Below are 23,966 nucleotides of genomic sequence, written 5' to 3' on the forward strand. Positions count from 1 at the left end.
TAAATTCTTTTCGGCAGGTAACAAATTACGCACGGCACTAGCACACCATAATATTATATATAATGGATTGAAAATTCAACAAACGTCATCATTATGCCCTGAAATATGTAATAGTTATTGTCAGGAAAATCGTGAACGCCAGCGTGAAAGAAGATGTTTATTTGTTAATATTATAGTATACATCATACATATTGGAAATGCCTAACCTACAGATCATTTTTTAAAACATGCTGTCTCTACGTGAATGCATACGTATCGGGTATCATGAATTCATGAACTTAAACGAATTTAATGGTTTTACGTTGCTTTCAAATAAAACTTAAATGAATACTCCGTCCCAATGAAGTCCTGTAAAATAACACCGCAGCGCCATTATTGTACGTATCTCAACATATTTTATTTTTTACGTCGAGTTTATTAAAAACTAAATATTTTTTTATAATTTTTATCAATATAATTTTTGTTCAAGTCAGATCACGTCGTTTCAAAATATGATTAACTACGAGGTTACTGCGATTAAATTATCGGAACACACGAAATTATGTCATTATTGTCACCACATTTTATAATATTTTATCGGTTTGGGTATTATTTATATACTGAAAATAATATTTATATTCATATAAAGTGATAATCGGCAATATTTGTGTGTTTTAGTGTTTTATTATAATAATTTTAATTTTCTAAGTTTTAAAAAGTGCAGGGAAAATGTTAACATATTTTACTGTTATATATTATGTATAAGATAGACATAAATTATATTTATGAAATACGTTTATTATAATACTGGGTAGATGTTTTAATAATAAATATCCGTTGTTTGAGAAGAAAATACTAACTTTCTATGATTTTTTTTTGTTTTCGAAAATGTATGACACTTGCGATTTTAAATTGTTAATATATTACCTTACTTTTTTTTTAAATTTAAATATTTACCATATTTTTTTAACACATTTACATGTTATGTCAAATTATATATTATAATTTAAAATATTCTACAATAACAGTATACTTACATTACGATAGTAGCTATGTATTAATGGTAGAATTAGTTTACACAAATTATAAATATGATCTGCACATTTTTAATTAATAATAATGAGTTAATTGTAATGCAGGTAGCTGCTTTAGAAATACAATGTATGTGTCATATATGTCATTGTTTAAAGAATTTTATTTATAATTGTAGTTAGGAGGGATTGTGTGAGAGATAATTTATAAATTATGATGAAATAGAATGATTGAAATATGTTTGGAATGATATTGACGGTTATTTTGGTTTGATTTATTTTGGACTGAATTTGGATTTGACAATACATTTTATTTTAGCTCACGCTTCTCCGCTGAATAAATTTAGCTTACTGAAATTAAATATTTTTGAATATTGGACATCCTTATCCCTTCGTAATGGTATATTGGCTAAAACAGGAATGACTGTACAAAATCCGATAATGTACGGTTTTGTGAGTATGCGTATATAGTTATTAATTATTACGAATAATTAGTGGACTTTCGTAATTCTTCCTGAAAGGTCGGAGATCCTTTTAATGTGGTGACATGCAGCACAAACGCGATTTCAAGATTTTCAATAGAGTAGAATTCTAATTATGTAAAATAAAACTAAAAATCGTGACGGTGCACACATTGCAAGTGTGGGACTACAAATTGTTTGAAATCTGAGAAATGTTTTTATATTTTTTACTTCTATATATTAATGTGTCGTTTTGTACCAATACATGCATCGTGATATATTCAAACGTTTTGCAACTATCTTTGCACAAACAATTCTGTGAAAACATTGTTATTGTTATTTCAAATTTTATATGATTTAAGAATCACAAATTTGTAATATTGATGATATTTATTTATAGGTAATATTAATTTATTAGTTATTCTTTTTATCGACTAATAAATACATCAATTTGATTTTACATGTCATAATATTATAGTATTAATGGTATCCACTCTCCTTCTATTATTTCAAAATTAAATCAACAAATTGGTACAAAACTATATGTGTACTACGCTGTATGGAAATGTAATATAATTAATGATTAACATTGTAAATAGAGATAATATAAATTTATGTTTACGTGCTAAAAACCATGAACTAAATAATAAAATAATATACCCAAGTACATTTTAGCTATTCACCGCGTAAGTTAATATGAAAACCAAATAATCTAATCAAAGTACTCAAAACTTTCATGAAACGATTCTGGGAATTGATTTATTTAAGTTTTATAATTTAATAAATATTCAAGAATAAAGTTCAATGATTCGTTTCAATTTGGATATTATAAAATTACATTTTGATAATTAGCTGACTTAAGTTATGTTGTTATTTTTGTTTGACTATCTGAAAAATAATTGAATATTATACATATTCATATATTTTATATATTATTATACACACAAAGTATATTAGGATGCTTATTAATTATGAAATCAATATAGTTTGATTGTATTTTGATGTTTAATAATTAAGTAATTCATTTAAAAGTTCACAAGACTAATTCAATTGATGAGACACATTTTTTAACTGCATATTATTTTATTATAGACTATATATTATAGTCATAATGGGTATAGAATTATTTTGTAATGCATTATATTGAATATAATTAAGGAAAAAATACAACGAATTACTTAATAATTTTAGTTTTATAGATGAAGTACGTTTGCATTTATATTTTATACGATCGCGGTTCTATTTATTTTCGATTTTTAATTAAATTATAGTGTATGTATTATTATACAAGCATTACAAAAAAAAAAAAAACAACTAAAAATGTTATCGGTACATAACTATTAACTAAGGGTAGGTAAACCGCAGTATAACGTTTATCCGAATTTAAAATCTGTACCTAGAAATGTATAATGGTGTGTGTGGATAAAAAAGGGGAATCGATTTTGCCGCTAATATTTTTAAACTCGTAAAACAATCTGAAGGTCACTAAAGCACTTTTTATCTGCATGCGAAACTTGCAGTACTCGTTGTATTTGTGTAGTTCTTATACAGTTATACGCCTACGTCAGTATGTAAGTACATATTATGCGTTGTGTATGCCATTGACCAGTAACTGATTCCAGTGTCCAGTCTCGTGGACAATACGTTTGCTGCATTTGTGCAAGGTATGTTTTAGCCCGCTAATAGTACTGGGAATAATAATTGTTCTTTAAACTAATTTATCCTACCCCAAAAAGAGACCACCCCACTCAAAACAAACATGATTTTAATTGCTGCATATTAAGTGCGTGCATGGATACTTAACGGAAGTGCATATTTGATGGGTTCTCTGGTGAAAAATTAAGTCATAACTTAATCAAATTTTAGTAGACAAGAAAAAAATGTTTTCCTTACACATTTTTGGGCTAAAACAAAATATAGCCTTTGGCACGTCCCTACTTGTATTGCCTTCTTTTTAAACTTTTATTTCCTTTTATAGTTATATATTATATTGGTGCTGCATATTATGTGTCATTTATATGGTAATTCGTAAAGAAATAACTATATAAATACGACTATGAAAAAGCCGTTTGTCAGAAACTTATATGTTTGGAAATTACTTTGCGTGTAACATAACGAATTCTAATCCCACCGCTTATGGGCTATGAGTCATAGCCTATGACCATCTAAATTCTACACGCATTGTGCGTATACGTATACTTCATAAAAAGTCGGGTGTTCCTTCGATCTAAATGGACGTATAAAGTTAATGGTAATAAATTAAATCTCTGGTTTGTGTCCATATTTTCGTCAATGAATAATAATATGATTATAAGTATATACATTTGTTCTAATAGGGTTAGGTCTTTACGGATCGTTAATATATATATATATATATATTTTCGGTCAGGGGACGACGATAGTGATATATAATATCTTATCCACTTTGCATATTTCACCATGTTACCACAAATTGGGTCTTAGTCAATCAAAAGTCCCATAATATGATATATGATTGGAAAATGAAATAAATATATTTATTATCATTTTTCTTTAATTCATTTACGAGAGAACGAACCCATATGACATTGATTATTTTACTGGGGCGCGAAAATAATTTAATACCAAAATTTATTTTAAAATATTGTGTACCGACATCAAGATTAAATTGACTTACCGCAGTTACCAAGCAAAAAACCAAGTCAGATAGGACGAACAGTGCGCTCTTAACTGCAGCTCGCGTTACTCTTTATTGTGCAAATAATACAGGATTTTAATTTTAGAACTACTCAATATATAATTTATTTGACCATAAAGTTATACTACTTCACTTGGATTGAACCAAATATTTAGTAATAATCGATAGTAAATATTTGGTTTATAAATTAAATATATAAGAGTTTTCCAACCAGAATTGCAATTCGTGTAGATTGTTTGCGGTAAAAAATAAAATAAAAAAATATCGTTTATTTACTATACATATTATTTTATATTAAACAGGGTGATTCACCAACCATGTCCAGTATACTCACTCCTATTGAATTACTGCATCATTAAAGAAAATGAGGAAGAGCATGCTTAGTAAATCACTCTGTATGTGTGACGATTTTAGTGAATTAAATCATTGGACCGATTTTTCGACAGTGGTGGAAGAAATCGTTGAGAACTTACTTGTCAAAACAACTTTGCCGGGACCCGTAGGTAGGCGCTGAAAAACAGGATTAATTCTACATAATAATATATTCATATATAACTAAATTATGCTTATTGGTTCAAAAATAATTGGAAACATCTAAGTTGTTATCAATGAATAAATATAAAATAATATGTACCTAATCAGATATACTTATGTTAAGTTGTTAACTTATGATTTATAATACATATGTATATACCTAATATTATATTGATTAAAGTGTTGTCGTCAAATTACATTTTTACGTTTTTTTTTTTTTTTTATAGGTTGTAAGAATTGTAAATAACGAATGTATACAGGACAACGTCTGGCAAGTGACCTCTTTTTGCTAAGTACATGCAAATCTATTGCTTTATATTATGTATCTCAATACAATTCTCAAGTTAATATTTTTTCCATGCATGCTTACAAACGACTCGATTGGCGTTTATTATATTTTTTGGGGCAAGGGACAAGGGTACCTAAGTTGAGTACAATAAATGAATAAACGTCAAACTTCAAATCATATTAATATTATAATAATTATTACAATGATTAAACTACCTATAATAAGATAATATTTTATTTGACTGCATGGTTTATTCATAAAAAAATAAGTGTACTGTTATATTATAATAATTTCACATCATAATATTCATTGGTGACGGTAAACGTGAATTTGTACCATCAATGACATTTTCATGTCAAATAATGCTGAGCAAATATGCACTCAATTTATATATGTATAGGTACAACCAAAATAAATTTTTTTTTACAATTCAATTCTCCCAGAATACCAATTTTTGTAATAGGTTTTTTTTAAATAAACATATATTATATATTTATCATTTGATATGTTTACTTGAAATGTGAAATAGATTGATAAGTACCAAAGTACCAGCATAAAATATATTGAATGTCTATTTTATAAACAAATATTAGCCAAATTTGAAATTTGAAATCCCTAACATCATTATTATTATTATTATTATTCCCTGTTCGACTGAGATTATGCTTTTAATCTAAATTATATATAACTATTTTTATTCAAGATACATATAATGTCATGTATTATGTATTATGTATATGTATTATGTATTATGTCATGTCATTGGTGACCTTTAAAGGTAAGACAAAAATTAAAAATAATCTATTGCACGTAACACATCATACATAAACGATTCGCCGTGAAATCGTTATTAAACCTTTTTGTGCACATTTGTACGCTGCAGGCTGTAGTTATGCTGTTAAGTGGTATCTGTATTTTAGACGTTGGTAATTCGTGTTTAAGGGTTCGGAGTAACCCTAATATCAATTCATACTTTTATCTGTCACACATCAGTGATTTTTATATTAGACTCTTTTAGGTTGTTGAAAGCGTGCCGTGTTTATTCGTGTATTTAGACCAATATGCAAAAGAAAAAAGAAATATGCTTCCAAAAGTCTAATTTTAATTTTTTTTAAATATTTGAACTTGTTTTTTTCTTGTTTGTGTTTTGTAGAAATGGGTTTTGTATTTTATTTTTTTAGTAACACAACAGTCTATTTTGAAAAAAAAAAATAATTTGGTACTATACTAATTAAATAATAAAATAAATCAAAAATGTATTTCCTAGGAAACCCAGACTTTTCTGGGTTATTTTCTTTGAATAAGAAATTAAAATATATTTTTTTAAATTAAATTCGGTACTATGTGGATTTTTCTTTCACTTTTTCTGACATTTATAGCCACAGGAGTTGAAACTTTGTTTATCACAAAATATAGTGACGTGTGTTTGCGAGTAGGTAGGTACGTTATGGGTTTCCAAGAACCTCAGCCATAGATTATCTTTAATTACATAAAACGTTCGAGGAACTCTCAACTCACGCCACTACACACACAGTGCTCATCCGATGGATTTAGAATATTACCTAAATCCAACCACTTAAAAATAGCTGCTTTCACAGCCTTAAAGAAGGAAATTCTTTTATTTTTATATTTTATTAATTTTAGATTTTGAGTGACGCGTGTATGGGCATGAATATGATATGTATTTTTTGTATGTGTTATCACCTTTTGAAACACTAAAATTATTTCAATATTCAACTTTGATGATAACTTCTGGTAGAAAATTTGATAATGTTTGCAATTTGGGTTTTAAAAGTTTTAACTGCTTATCAAAATAATCAGGAAAAACAAAAATAAAACATTTTCAGTGGAAAATGTACATACAACCAGTTTTTGAAAAGATTAATTTTATTTTTTAGTTGAAATATGAGATTATGAAAAAATATCCAAGAAAATGGAAATGTTCACAAAATAATTAAATATTGTCTGAACTATATATTATAATTTAAACTATAGTTTTGCTCTTGTTGAGCAAAAATTATTGATCTTAAATTGTTTTGTGATTAAATGTCTGTATGTAATTTATACAAAAATCTATGAAAATATTTAAAACACATACCTAGTCACGAGTTCTGTTCATAAAATTTGATGCGCTAATCAATAATCTTTACAAAATTGTATATTTAAATGAAAAATAACGATTTTTCCTTTAACGATTTTAGTATTATTATGACGTGAATAAAAATATTAATTGTATGGATTTGAAACTTATAAGCTGTATTATGTACATTATTATTTTCTATAAACAATACAAAAATTATGAATTTTAACATCTAAGCTTTTAATATTGAGTACAAAGTTCTTCGGTAGTTTATCTTAACAACTTAAAAATATCGAAAATACAGTTTCAATTTTTTTAAAAGCAAAAATATTTACTGTAAGGGCTTGAAATTATTCTCCATTAAATATATTAATATTTTATATATAGAATGAATTTTTCAAAATATTTATATTAATTTAAAGCTATTTATACAATGAACATATTATTCAATATTCACACCATTCTGTGGAACGCAGTGTATTGACTTATAATATAATAAAAATAAATTATGATATTATAATTTATAATATTATAATATATTATTCGATCATTTTGTCAAAAATTAGTTTAACCTACCATATTTCTTAATATTAATAGAAAACTGTATTAATATAAATTAATAGTAACATAATGGTAAAAATAATGGTCATAGGTACCAGAATATATTTTTTTCGTATATTATAGTGATTTATCATTAAATTCTAATTTAACACATCCATTACTCAATCACGAGGTACACGCTCTAAACCTGATATAAAGCAGAGTGAAATGTTTTATTTTATTTTTATCAATTTTAATGGAGAATTATTCTGAGCTGTCGACTTCTGACACATTTAAAAATATTAATTATACAATAATGTCACTAGCATATACCTAACCTAACCATTTAGATATACTGTACTGGTGTATAATGGTGGAATCTTCATAATAATATATTATCCATGTATATGATTGTTATACTTTAAAATTAAAATTTAAAAAACATGTAGAACAATAAAGATTATTATGCACAGCAAATTTCATTTTAATTCATACGTACTATTTTATTTCTTATATATATTTTATAAAATTATTTTCTCTCAAACTAACTAAGAGAGTTGGAAAGTCAGTCAAAGGCTCATTAAAAAAGTGCTTGTCGAATATCAAAAAATTAAAAAAAAAATTAATTTACTTTTTAAACCGTTAAAAATAGTCAATTTTTCTTTTGCAACGCAGATTTCCGAACTGAAGAACGGATTTTGTTGTTTAGGTTTTTGTTTGAATCACATATTCACATTGGCTGGAAAACACACAGGCTCAAACATACACAGATACATTAATGTGAAGATAAGAACTAAGTAGGTACCAAAGGTGGTAAATGATAATTCGTTTAAAACTGTATGAGGGCTAAAAAGTACAAGGCGAGTTCCGGAGTTCCATAAAAGTATTAAAAATAAAAACAATTTTAAAAATGGATCACTAAAATTGTGTATACTTGAAAAAATATGTTAATAATAATAATAATAATAATAATAATAATAATGATAATAATATCACACGGCAATCGCTGCGTATGCGCACCCATAATCGCAGAGATCTCACGTACGACGTACCTATAACATAAATTGCATAAGTCGCATAAATCACGGAGGAATCGCATCGTGTGACAATCGCCTGTTTGTGGAGGCCTTAGTTATAAAGAAAAAGACAAAACTCCTCCCAATGAATAGAAACAAACAATAATAATTAATAATTTGAAACATATTTTAAATAACAGCATTTTTTGTAAAAATATAATAATAATAATTGCTGCAGTTGATAAATTTTACATAAATCACAGAACATTAAACTTTATAAAATCGTCAAGTCATTTGAATCGGGTTGGGAGTCCGACAAATGTAAATAGAATATATAGATAAAATATTACGTTTAGTTGGCTGAGTTAGGATTTTAAATCGATATTAAATTATATTTTGGGACGGCATAGCACTATAAGGCTGTGTATTTTCTTACGAAATACATCAAATTTGGTCACCACGGGGAGTTACACAATAATAATTCGTTCTACGTCATAATAAAATGACTGACGCCACCACCGCAGAATCCACTTCAGCCTTGGCATGGAAGTTGTTATTGATGGATCATTAACTCGCTCCCGGTCAGATTACCCGTTAAATTGGGTACGGATAGCCAAAATATATAAATTCAGACATCGGACGCGACGGGACGTCAGTTTCTGTTACACGGTTTGTCGGGGTCAATGTGGAGCAGTGTTGGGAAATGGGAATTAACTTTACTAAGATACGTAATATAACTATGAGTAAAATCGTCTGTAACTTGTATTTTGTATAATATAGTTCCATTTTTTTTTAGTGGCTTTCATCTAAATATTTTTATTTGAACTGTTATTGATGGATACAACATAGGTACCTACAAATATATTTTATTATTATTATTATTATTTTTTAATTGAAACAATATCGTCCCATTTAATACACAGTAATAATTGAAGAACATCGTCGTAAGTTTGTAAATATCTAACTATTTAAGAATTACAGTGAACAGGTGCGTTAAACATAATTAACATATTACTAGGGTTATTAATATCAGTAGATATAACCTAAATCCATCTAATCAAGTTTTATGTGTATAATAATACTGTATTACTATAGTGTATAACTAGTACATTATACTATATTATTAGACTCATCACATGAAAGATGCATATTTGGATATCGATTATGAATGGTGTAACAAAGATTTTTTTTCGTGTCAGAAGTTACTTTTTGCAGTAGAAAAATATTTAAAGAAAACAATGGAATATTAAAAAAAAAAGAAAAATCGTTTTGGACAGTGTCTATTTTGTTTTTCATTGTAATTCAAAAATGAATGGCTCGATGGCCGTAATTCAACACACTTTTCGCCAAATATTTATGTTTGGATTTTCTAGACGTGATAAAATGTTGGCTTAATTTAACATTTTCGATGTTTTTAATTTTTTTTTTTTTACTTTGGTACTAATGATAAAATGTTTGTTAGTCAGTAGGTAAAAAAACTTGATCAATATATTCCTCGTAAATTTTTTACAAGAATTTAAAAAAAATATTGCATACATTTTCATGAGCGTCTTTTATTCAAATGTTGACGGCATTGGGTAGTTAAATTAAAGGTATAATAACAATTAATTGTTGAACAACGATTTTTTTACCATCCAAAAAATATTAATCATAGAAACTAGAAGCATTTCAATATTACTAAAATTATTATTTTCTATACACAATGACATTTCAAAATATTTAGACTAATATTTAAAGGCATTTGAAATATTTTTGATATTTAGGTACCTTAAGCAGAGTGACTTACCACTGGTTTTAATTATAGAGTATTGTCGATATACTATGAAACGTTATAATTGACTTTTATTGATTGCTTTTAGTCAATATAACAAAAAGTATAAATTACAAAACTACATTATTACGAAACAATATAATTATAATAACTGCTATAACAATAAGAATATTTCATTAATATATTATATTATAATTTCATTCAATTTGGATTTTTCGGATTGTAATAATATTTTCTTTAATTATTTTTTTATTTGTATTATAACTAATTTAAAGTTGATGATAAATAAATAATTTTACGTATGATAATTTTTTTATTTATTTTATTATGTTTGTTCGTACATATTGTTATATTATACACTAGTAAATATTATACGCTATTCCTAGATATTTATTTTCAATCTTCCAAAATCAATATTTATGCTTCAGAATTTAATTGTAAAGTTTTCGAGATACGTCTTATGAGTTTATCTTAAAGACTAATATAACCTTGTAAGTTTCTATACCAACATATTACATTTCAAATATGCATATTATTATGTTAATATACATTTTACCCAAAGATTTCAATGATTATGCCCACGTGTGTGTTATATGAAGATTGAATTAGGTTAATATAATATTCAATCAGATATACAACGATTCATTAATCAAACTTTTTTTTGCATTATGATTAGGATAAAGTTAAAACGATTGGATGGTTGAAGCAGTTGAGGTGTTATAGGCAGTGAAAGCGATTAGCAAAGAAATATTATTTTCAAGACGTGTCATTCCGAATAAACGAGAATTTCAGTAATAATGTTAATAGAGATAGGACAAGTAGGTTAGTGTGATTTCCATTCGAATCGATGTTGTGTTAGCTATAAATGAAAAAAATTTAATCAAACACAGAAAATATAACTTGCGGTTATAAATTACGATATGCATTGAAAATATTGTACCTATATCATAACCTATTTCTATAGTTACCATGCGCTGTCTCATAAAGTAAATTTGAGATTTAAAGAAATAACTAGGTATAGGTAATTAAATGGAAACATTCGTCCTATAGGTTAGGTTTTTTTTTTGTATACAGCGAAAATACTTTAGTTTGCAAAGTTCCTTCTAAAGCGCATGGCTCTAGGCGCGTGAACTTACCAAGCTAAGCCAACAAACCCATCCAAATCGTAAATATTTTAAAAATAAATGTTGTTTTATTAAATCTCTTTGAACGTAAATTATTTACTTAGAAGAACAGAAAAACGCTTTATGATTCGCGCGGTCCGGATCAATACAATTCATAATATTATATAATATACGAGTGTGTATATATGTGTTTCGTTTAGGTTTAATATAATTTAGATAAATATTTATTAATTGGTGATTTTTAATTCAGATAATGTATACCTAGTTAAAAACAGAGACGTAATATTATTTGCAAATATGATTATTGCCTAATGGCTCGTATTACGTTGTGTATACATTATACAACCGAAAGGTGACGTGCAACGTATTTATTCGAAAGCACAATTATTTTTAATTGGTTATTCATTAGCAGATACAATACTTTTCAGTTGTAATTTTCGCGCCGAATCAGAAAATTAAAAAAAAAAAAAAAAAAAATTTTTTTTATAATAGAGATGCTATGGGTAAAATTGGCCCTAATAAATTTGGCAGCATAATAATAATCTGCACATATGGAATTTATCCAACAAACTCGTAGGTATAACTTGTTGAGTATTGTTAGAGTACTTCCCAATTTTGTTGAATGTTATTACTTGTTTTTACCGGTAGAGCTTTTAAAGTTTTGCACTGCTAACTATACTTCAACAGTGCAGTTGCCATATTTATAATCATGTTTTGTGCATTTTTTTTCAGAGTTAAAAATGGTCGAGCTTGTTTTGATAGACTTTGTTGGAGCATTCTCCCATATTATGTTAGACTTTATGCTGCCTACAGGCTACAGCACAACTTTATATTGACGAATTTTTTTTCAAGATAAAAATTGTTAACGATTTTCGATGGTAAAAACTAGTCTTAATTTAAATATATCAAATCGTTTTAAAGACACTCGGAGCTTTTGACATGATCATGCTATTTGATCAAAACAGACAGTTATTACATCATAGAATCCTAACGATATAAATAAATAACCCGGTTATGATATTGCCACCACTGTGACAGTATAACATTTTATATTGTTAGGAATATTGGAAGAAACACGAAAAACCGTTATTAGCTATTAATTATTATAATATACTACGTATCATCTTTAACTATCAATCCTGGGGATTTATATCATTGATCGATCTATGGTGATAACGTTAATTGTTTTCAACAAATTTTTCATACATACAGGGTGATCCATTTAACGTAAGACACTTTATCGTTTAACCATCTACGTTTTGTATACTAAGTGTCTTACGTTAAATAGATATATTGAGCTAATTTGGTGCATTGACAACATTTTCCGGTCAATGTCGTAATTTCCCAAAAATCCTCTTTATTCGTCATCACAATATATTATTTTATACGGATCATACGGATGTAAATCATTAGATATAATATTACGTTTCTTAAATGGTGTATATCAGTATCATATTATATTATTAGTATATTTTTTCAATATTTACAATTTAAGGTAGATTATATTGTATACTCGTAAGTATCTGTTTTTAGTACAACCATATTGGTGAAAAACTAGTAGATACCGAGTGAAATATGTGTATACCGACAGTCGATACATGCACCTATATATACACTTGAGGGTGATTTAGTCTTTTGGCCGCTGACCGAATACCGTAAGATTTTAATCGCAGAGACCACGAAAACCATACAGGAATAGTGATAGTCGAAGCCTACCTGAATATATTACAGACTTGACATTATCCATGCATGTTATTTACATAATATGATACAAAATTTATATTTTATGGTCAATAAATTTATCATTCGTGCAGCAATTAAGTATACAATACGAGTATGACGTGTTTTTCGTCCGTTACAAACTAACTTAGGTGGTACCAATATATATTTATTATAATATATGTGTTCAGAATCTGAAAGTTGAACAAGTAAGTGTATTTAACTTTGCATGCGAGGCGGTCGATTATTCGTGGTATTTTTCGTCATAATATTATACCTCATATAGTAGGTACCCTACCCAATTTTATAAAATATATTGAAGATACTCGTGAGTCGCGAGTCGTGATAAAGTGAGATGGATGCTCAAAAAAGTTTTTCTACGCGTAAACGTGAAATTTATACGTAATCGTCACAATACATATTATATAATATTTGCAGCGTATATAGTTTTCTCTCGAGACACACTCGACCTCCCCTCCTGCTAGCCTCCATAATGTATTACTACCTATACCACCAATGTCAGTGCCGAATTGAATTATTATCCTGCGGTTTTAATTAAGTTTTCTTATTTATATATTTTACCCATAGGTATATATTATAATCGAACGTGTCCTGACTGACTGATCAACGTAGATCCTAAATTATGATAGCTAAAGACTTGAAATTTGTATGGTTACTTTGTACCACCATGTAGGGGTGCACTAATAAGAGATTTTCAAAAACTTTCAAAAATGTTCAAAAGGTTCACACTCAAAGATTTTGAGATTCATTAAGGACATTGTTTTGTTTATAAATGGTTGCCATTGGTTACAGATTATAATTGGAAGAAATTAATATTACTTTTTAAATATAAACTTTGACATTGGTTACTTTGGTTACTGGAGTGTATTTGTATAATTATTTTCTATATTATATTTGTTTCCTTTTGACTCAAAAACTACTCGACCGATTTTGAAGAAAGTTTTAGAGATTGTTCTTAGAAATATCAGAAAAGATTAGAGAGTAGTTTGCACCATATGTTAGGAAAATTACGAAGTGCTATAGCATCTAAACTGAGATACACGCCGTCCACTAAAACCTATATATTATGCCGATGTAACGACATATTTCATAATAATTCTTTATTTTTTTCCGGGCGAAGTCTGGTTGTACTTACAGCTAGATTATACATACTAAATATGTAATTGTAACTGGCAAAAATAAAAACTTATTGGTAGTAATATTATATGGATAGTGGATACCTACGTCGAAAGTTTCATGTGTATTTTGAATTTTTTCACCCGAAACAAAATTTCTAAAACTATTGCTTGTTGTGTTCTATAAAAAAGGATAATAGTATAATACTACATAATACACCATAATACCAACACTCTCTACTTTATTTTTAGTTATCTTAAACACAGTAGCTAGTTTGTTTGGCATATGCACATAATACAATTCAAGTTTCATTTCAATAATATTATATTCATTTAGAATGATTTGCAGGTTAATGTAATCATTTGACAACCTATAACTGATGATATTATTATAATATAATCTACATAAAACCTATTCGAAACGCGCACAATAAACGACAGTATAATAACAAATTATGTTTTACCATGAAAACTATACTTAATCGTACAATGCACATATTATATTATATTATAATATAATCGTACCGCCGGCTTGCGATCGAACGAGGCGCCTATGCGCTGTACCTATATACATACCTATACCAACCACTGTGCGTCTGTGCATATATTATAATAGCCGATATAATAATACGATATACGTCATTGTGCCCTGCAGCATAATATTATGTATGAGGATAACTTTACTATTATTATTATACATAATATACTGTCCCAGTTCGGTATTCCGCTGAAATGTTTAACATTTGTCCTCAAATAATATAATACACTCGCATACGATGAGTCGCATTTTATATTAAATCTTATGTGAAGCAAATATTAATTTATATAGTATTATAATATATGATTACCACACGATAAATACGCATTAATACCTACTGAGTATTCAAACACTAGTCACTACTGTACAGTATACGGTATGTTATAAAGAACGATCAAATAATCTCACCTGCCTATATTAATATTACAGAAAATATGGAATTGGTTCTCGGGTCAAAATAAAGTGTTCGAATAATTGATTCTCAATAAAATTACTTATCATCATATTATAACCGTTCGAATTGATTTCTAATTTCTATACTAAAAATAGGTAATGATATTAAAATATGAAGAACGTGATTTTCCACCAATAACTTTTGCATCCACTACAAAACAAATTACATTTTGTTTGACGGAAAACTTAATTCAGAATTTCATTCCACCCTCCTGAATATATTTTTGTTAATTAAAAAAAAGATCCAATGGGAAATATATAAGTATAAAACAATGGAGTACGCCAAAAAAAAAACAGCTGAATGAAAAAAGTCAAATTGGTGAACAAAATAAATGTAAAAGTTGAACGATTGCCAAATGTCGAGTTTATTATTTGTACAAAATGTACGTTGTAAATGTATACCACATTAAATTAATTTCATTAAAATTGACTTATTAGTTAATTGATATTGGTTATTCTATACCTATATACTATTATTCTATACCTATTTTATTGTTATTAGTATTGACAATAATAGTGAAATACGTAGGTGTGTCAAAATAATATACTTATAGTTATTATTGCAATATTGCTTATATATTATACTTCTGTATAGATTGACTAGAAATACAATCGTGTTAACCAGTGAAACTGTTCTTGTTTCAATATACAACAATTTTTCACCTCAAGTCTTAAAAGTTAATTGTATTATTACAATTTTAGTTCATCGGAACCATTTCGTATTTCCACACATAAGTCATAAGCTACCTATGAACGATGAACCAATTCGTAGGCGTCCATTATTACTGTTATACGGGGTGGAACAGTGGGTACCGGGACTTAAGTTTTGACGCCAAATAATATAATATTTTTCTTTTGGCCCTCATTATTGTTTTGTCAGCGAGACATAGTCGAATGTAACCGATCGTAACGTTTTCGAGTAAGTCGATCATGATGGCAGTATGATAAGTGTAGACTATAGGTACCTACCGTCATACTATTGTGTGGACGTGTGGTATAATAATAGAGCAAATAATAAAATATGACGCAATTAAATGGTAATGAATGGATATACAAATGTGTGCGCATTGTATATTGCGCATAATAATAATATTGCACTGTACGCGCTTGTGGATTAGAAATTAATTCACGTTCGATCGTTAATCTTACATTTCACCGCCTCCGTTTACGGGCCACCAGACCTCTTCTTTATATACCTATATGTTGGTCATCAATATGCGCGTGTTTAGTGTTTCGATTAATTATGCATAATATTATAATAATAATAATATTGTTATGCACACATAATATGGCTGGTCGACGTATTTGTAGGTGGGCGATAAATGATAATACGGTGTTCGCCGAAATCTGTTAACTCGTCTTCGGTACAACGTAATAACAATATAATATATTACTATTAAGCCTATATACTAAACTGTCTAATGTGTTCACTGCGTACATATTATTATAATATACTCAGCTTAAACAGTGTACGCCGATTGCGCGAGCCGTTAATCATCGTCACCGGATATAAACACACCGTAACCTAACAATACAATATAATTATACATATACTCATAAGTAAGCACCTCAGCATAGTTATTCTGTTTTTAACATCTTCATCCTTCAAAAATCATGTTCTCGAGACTTGGAGTAATTTGAATGACTGCATACAGCAATTTGTAATACAGTATGACACACGTCTAAGGCCGTGCACAATCAAGTGTTAAATAACCATGTAATTTTGCACTAAACATTCGCAATACTATGCATAAAACTGGGTATCTAAACTGATTGACAAAACTGATTGTATCTATGCATGTATGTTTTGTATAGATAAACAAACGGCATAAAAATTTCTATCGAACCTAGAACGATGTCAATTGAATTGAAGACAGTATGAATGCATATCGCAGAAATCTGCCTCCAATGACATGGGGGATTACAGGGAAACGCCTATTATATGTTTGTACCTAAATAACATATTATGCTGTATATCGTGGTTAAAAAAATTGATTTTACGAAAATTACATATTACATATTATTATGTATATGCATAAATAAACGAAAGCGCTGTTGTTCTGGTATTGAATGCCAATCTACACTTTTTGAAATTCAAGACCGAATTTTTCATCGAAATTCTCCTGGGTATGCCATATAAGTTGTGGTCTAAACTTTATTATTATTTATTTCGACTTGGTCTATTAATAAGTTGTTAAAATTAGATGCAATGTGGATTGTCTAACAATGACAACTGCAATTAATCCAATAACGAGATAAATTTAAACCAATTTGCTCATAACGTTATTACACTATTAATCCTTGCATCTTATCAAATATGAGTATTATGACTCAAACTCAAATTCAGTTTTCAGAAACTTTGTAATATTAAAAACCAAAATCATCAGATAATATATTAATATGCATCAGAGGACCAAATGAAAAAATTGATTTGATCCTTAAAAGACATATATTTATTTACTATTAAATATTATTTGTTTTAACATAAATATATTTTTGGGCTGGTCATGGATTTGTTTATTTTTTATAATATAAATAATAAATAATTTTTAAAAATAAACCTATATTAAATATTAAAATATTAAAAGTAAGTAAAACTTTTAAAAGAAAATAAAATTTTTAACAAAGATATGTTTTGGGGCGGATACAACTTCTTTTCTAACCTATATGTTCCTAACCGGTTTTGTGTAACGCTTTATTTATAGCCATAGAAACGAAAATGAACAATAAAAATAAATTTACGATTCCTCAAATTTCCTTGCAGAGGAAAAATATCTAATAGCATGCTACATTTTAATTAAAAGTAGTTTTTTCTAAATTAATGGTATATCCATTTAGGTGTCGAAGTATATTGTTACAAAAAGTTTAAATTAAATGAAGTATATTGCTACCAAACTTTTGTTTTCATGTTTCTAGGATACAACTATTTAAATATAAAAATGAGCTTTTATCAGTTAGCTTAGGTCATTAAATTAAATATAGTGTGCTAAAATCCTTAAGGTTTAAATATGCAAAATAGAATTTTTCGGAAATAAAATTATTATAATGGTTATTTCCTGCTACAAGGTATTGCAAAGAAACTTTCAAATGTATTAAATTCCTGGTACAATTCACTTATACTCATTAATTGTGATATTATTATTAAATTTTTTTTACACAATATTTCCATAAACATTAAACTCTCTTTTATAAGTGGAGGGTATGTGTGACCAACACCGTTATAAATCAACTGGATGTCGACGATTGGGCGCCGGGTAGTATATTATATTTTATTCATGCTCCATTCGATATAATGTTAAAATAATAATTATTTATATGCGAGGGACGGACTGCGTTGTGGGTTACAATATAGAGCTGGTAGGTATTCGGATGTCGATCTGTGGCCAGGATTAAACTTACCGGACGGATTTTGGTGTAAGGATCTGGATTTATTGCGCTCGGACCTATATAGGTACGTAATAATGCATAATGTAATAGCATTATAGGTGGGGATTATATTAATATTATTAAAGTGCATGGCACGTTTCAGTAAATGTTGAAACAAAATATAAAAAAATATGCAATTACAATGGGGCAGAATCGTGATTGGTGATACATTTTCTATTCCGACTTGACAGCCGTCAATGAAGATTTCTTACGTAAATAATATAAGACGTTACATACCATAATAATACTACTTGACAACTGAATGTATTTTTATCGTCTTGTCGTCAAAGTTGTTTTTTTACACAAACAATTATTATAAAAACAGCTTATTGAGGTTTATTTCGTTATTAATATTCGCCTGGGGTTTTTATTCGGTTTCTAGGAGAGGGAAAAAATGTAAGTAGAAGTTTGGAGAAAAGTTCTTTGTGTATAACACCGCTGACGGTTTGGACCCTCAAGCGAAATACATAAATCGTCCGTGAAACTTTCTTCTTTTGTACATCAGCATCGGTGTAGGTACCTATATATACCGATTCAGCTCCATTAATTGCACTGATTTGTCATCGATGTATATATGTTGGCTTTAAAGTATGAAATGGTGTTATTTCATGAAATATATTTAGGTACTCTATACACTAACCACATAAAGGCGGTAAAACATATAATTTAACTGAATATTTTATCAATTCTCCGTTATTGTTCAGTTATATCATGTGTATTAGAAATAGTTAAGATAAAATGTAATTTCTCTGGCACGTGAACTTGGTCGGTGTCATTTTCGCTATTGAAAACATATACGCACGATGGTTAAATTATTTAATAATAAATAATAATAACAACAGTAAACACAGCCAGGTACTATATATAGTACCTTTACTTCAACACTCGAAATTGTTTCATAATTATCGTAACTAATGTATGAACATTTGGCCTCTATTCGCATCGACAATACTGAAGACATTTTAAGTATTTTTCATATCTTTTGTATTTTTATGTATTTTCATTGAAACTGTCAAAAAATGTTTGATTCTGCAGATTTCCATTTTGGCTTAAATGTATGCAAACAAATATGTCAAATATAAATATAATATTATTCCTGAATGTTATCGTTGTTTTTTTTAATATCAAAATAATAATTTTTTATCTACTCTTCAACTAGTTAATGATGTGTATTATTGAAGAACTATTCTCAATCGGGGATTGTATAGAATAACTAGTTTTTCTATGCGATTTCCAGGTATAGTATAAATTTAATTTTAGCACAAATACACTAAACTAGCTAAATCATTTCCATTACTTTTTAATATAATAGATTTCATACTTTAAAGGTAACATAATATATAGCGCAGTACAAATCGTGTACGCAAATTGATCACTATATTATAATATAATTTTATCATCATATCGATCTATATTATTATGTTATAATCATTATAGAACTCTCTCATCAGATGTAATATGTTGACAGTTTTATGCGTACAAAAGCATATTAAAACATGTTCATAAGCCTACGGGCAACGATAAATATTTGCGATTTGCGATATACATATAATATATACAAATCGAACGCGATATTATCAAATCCAGATCCGCTTATACTTTATATTCAACTATACCTATTTTAGTATTAATGTCAATCAGTGTGTAACGTCCAAGAATCATTGTAAAGCATTTTAGTCCATATATTTTGTACAGTTGACTCAATATATAAAATTATTACGACCTAGTGAATAAAGCAGGTTAGGTTATAGGTTAGACGCGTAGACTCTAAGAATAATGTTAGACATTTAAAATATGATAAATTTGAAATATTTAATTTTCTATTTAAAATGCACTATAATGCATTTGATTGTGGCGTTAATTAGATATTTATATACATTCATAATATTTGTGAGCATTTACTTATTACAAAATATGTCAAATTCCTTGTATTATTATTTTGAAAAATATTACACTTCGTGATAATTTTTCGGTGTTAAAGTTTGAGTTTCAAGTCTATCAAAAAACCATATAATACGCAGAATAATAACATTATATACATTTTTCATTGAGTCATAAATAATTATATATTTTTTTTATGTTGGGACGCGTTAGTTAAATTACTATACATAGTATATTATATTGCAAATATACGTTGTGGTATGGTGTTACGCGTATAAATACACATAGCCCATACAATTTACAACTTAAAAAGAGTTTATATTTTAATTTTATCGCTTAGTTGTGTGAATAAAAATGTTCACTACTCCAATTTTATAGTTTCTTACACAACTACACTCATCGATAACGAAAAAAATAACAAAAAATAAACCCAGTTTGGCTCAATTCTAATGTTCTAATAAAATTATTGGTATATATACGGATCATATAGAAAATCCTATACTATTGTCAAAATAAAACATTGTTGTTTCGATAAGACTGTTGTAGACTATGTTAAAATGATAAAATTCAACATCTGTAAATATTAAGATTTGAACAAGAAATATTATTGAACGATGTCACGTTGATGTAGTGACTTACCTAAATAGTTGTTTTCGAATTTACAGTGTATCGGAGTTTTTACTCAATGCTTAAATCCGACTGTACGAATATTTTATTGTATAAATAATTTACAGCGAAAATTTAACGAAATTGATTTTCAACGCAACTGTATTAAACTTACGTAAATAAAATAAACGGGATTTCACAGTTTGTGATTGTGTTATAAGACCACTTCTCAGTGATATTTATCTTGATTAACACTAACTTATTATTTTGAAGAATGAAATACCAATAAATTGTTTTTAAACCATAGTATAATTTCAAACAAAATAGATATTATAATACCTAATGTTTTATATTAAACATATTACATATATAACATAGTACACATAGTACACATATTTCATGTTCTAAGTATAAAAAAGATTTTTATCGGATTGAAAATTCTTCAAAAACGCTAGCCAAAATAATGTCAAATACAACTCTCCTGGACGATATTTACTACCTATATAATATATCGAATTATTCTACAACATTAGAAATCAGGCCAAATATCGAAATACACATGTACCTATCTATATTATACAGTGATATGTATTATAATATATATCATACAATTCTTAATAGTAGGTAATAAGTATAGAAACTTAATAACTGGAGTTCAAATTAATTTCACCATTATTAATAGCATAACTTAAAAAAAAAAAAAATGAAAATTCTGTAAGCACATATAGAAAGTAATCTTTACTTATAAAATTAGTAAAATGATGTAATTAGAATTTGGTTTGTTAAGTTAAATAAAATAAGGAAATATTGTTAACATTTAGTTGATTACACCAAAAAAATTACTAAATGATTATTTCTAATTTCATATAGGTAAAATTGTTGCTAAAGTGACAATATAACTACAATTATGTGATATAAATAAAAAAAATGTGTATGTCGCAGGGGCGGATTGGCCTATCGGGAAATTGGGAAACTTCCCGATGGGCTGGTTCTACAAAAAATTAAAATATATTAAGAAAATCAAATACCTAAGAAGGTATTATTTTTAATATCTTATACTATTGCAATTCATAGTAGGATTTTTGGTATTTACACTATTTTCCCTCCAATTTATGCTAATGTATTATTTAGAAATCTATGGTATTGGTAATTTAGTATTTATATTTTATACTCTATGGTAGAATTCAGTTAGTTGCGTGATAATATTGATAACCTTATCATTATTTGTATGTATTTTGATTTTAAACGAGTTACCAAGTCAGTTACAGTACTTACAGACGTGTGTTTAGTGTAAAAATTCAATTGAACTGTGCAATTCAAATCATGCGTGTGAAGCTGGTGAAAAACGAAAAAAGAGTGGCGCTGAAAAGGTACGAGAAAAAAAGAAAAAACTGTTAATGAGACCTATTTACGTGGAACCTTGTTTTAGATTTTTTCCTTAATTTTTCTTTTGTTTTTCACGGTGCTTTTGAAAACTACTAGGACATTTTTATTTTTGACCCCCCCCCCCCCCCAAGTACTAACTAGATTAACTTTCCTATCAGAAAAGTGAATCTAGTTTAAGAAAATCTAAGTTTATTTACTGTCCTAAAAGGTGATGATAGAGACCAATAATAAAATTATAATTTAAAAAAATAAAAAACAATATATATTTTATTAATTTGGGGGTGAAACTAAACAAATTTTGAAATTTGAGTAAAATTATGACCATTTGGTGGGGGGGGGGGGTATATTTTCAGTACAGGGCCGGTTTGATCCATATCTCACGGGCCGAAAAAATTCGCCAATCCACCCATGTGTACATGTTCCCATATACGTAAATTATTACGACACTAACTAAACATTTTATTAAATCTGCAACTACCTATATACTTCGTTCAGTGATAGATTAGGAAGTTATTCCAATTGTAATACATCATACAGTTAATTATTATTGAATAACGATTCATTTCATTTATATATTATATTTTTTGTTGTTGAAAAATAGACAAGTTACCTTTCTGAACGTCTCTTGCGGCCACGTCTCCTCGCAAAAATCTTTCCCATACATCTCTTTGTTCGCCATATAAATGCCGTATGGTAGTGTGGCTACCAACGAGAATATCCATATGGTGGCGATTATTTGCGCCGTAGTCCATATGGTCATCCTCGGCTGAAACGGGTAGATGATGACGAAGAACCGATCGATGGCAATAGACGTCAGCGTCAACGTGGACGTGTACACACTGGTACCTTGGGCATATGGAACTATGTGGCAGAATATCTCACCAAACATCCAATGGCCTGCGAAAAAGAAACGTGCAGGCAATTTAAGTTATATTATATTATTCACAGACATAATATTATTAGTTCAATACTAGACACCTAAATTCATGAGACAAGGTGTAGGTACATTATTAATAGTAAATAGGTACGATAAAAGAATATAGGTAAATATAATTACCATCAATATAAGTTATAAGCACAGAACGTATCTATAAAGTACTTTTATAGGTACAGTGAAACAACTAATATTTTACAAGTCTTTTAGGAATTCAACTGATCGTTTAAATGAAAAAAAAATACTAGGATTTATATCACATAGATAATATAGGGTGACATGATGCAGATGCATTAATATTTTTTTTCAAACGAGTTCTCAAAGAGACCTCTAGGTGACAGCTCTTGACAAGGGCTCTAAGCGTGGTGTACCTATAACCATAATA

General features: G+C 28.0%; 1 protein-coding gene across 1 annotated transcript in view; it reads right to left on the reverse strand.

Annotated features, from left to right (window-relative positions):
- Positions 1–23,966, reverse strand: part of LOC100164456 (prolactin-releasing peptide receptor) — a 184,074-nt gene that overhangs the window by 74,549 nt on the left and 85,559 nt on the right. The window contains exon 3 of the mRNA XM_029489088.1: positions 23,258–23,544. Within this exon, the coding sequence (XP_029344948.1) occupies positions 23,258–23,544 (287 nt within the window). The remainder of the gene's footprint in view (positions 1–23,257; positions 23,545–23,966) is intronic.

This window comes from Acyrthosiphon pisum, chromosome A2 (assembly GCF_005508785.2).
Source record: "Acyrthosiphon pisum isolate AL4f chromosome A2, pea_aphid_22Mar2018_4r6ur, whole genome shotgun sequence".
Classification (NCBI taxonomy): Eukaryota; Metazoa; Arthropoda; class Insecta; order Hemiptera; family Aphididae; genus Acyrthosiphon; species Acyrthosiphon pisum.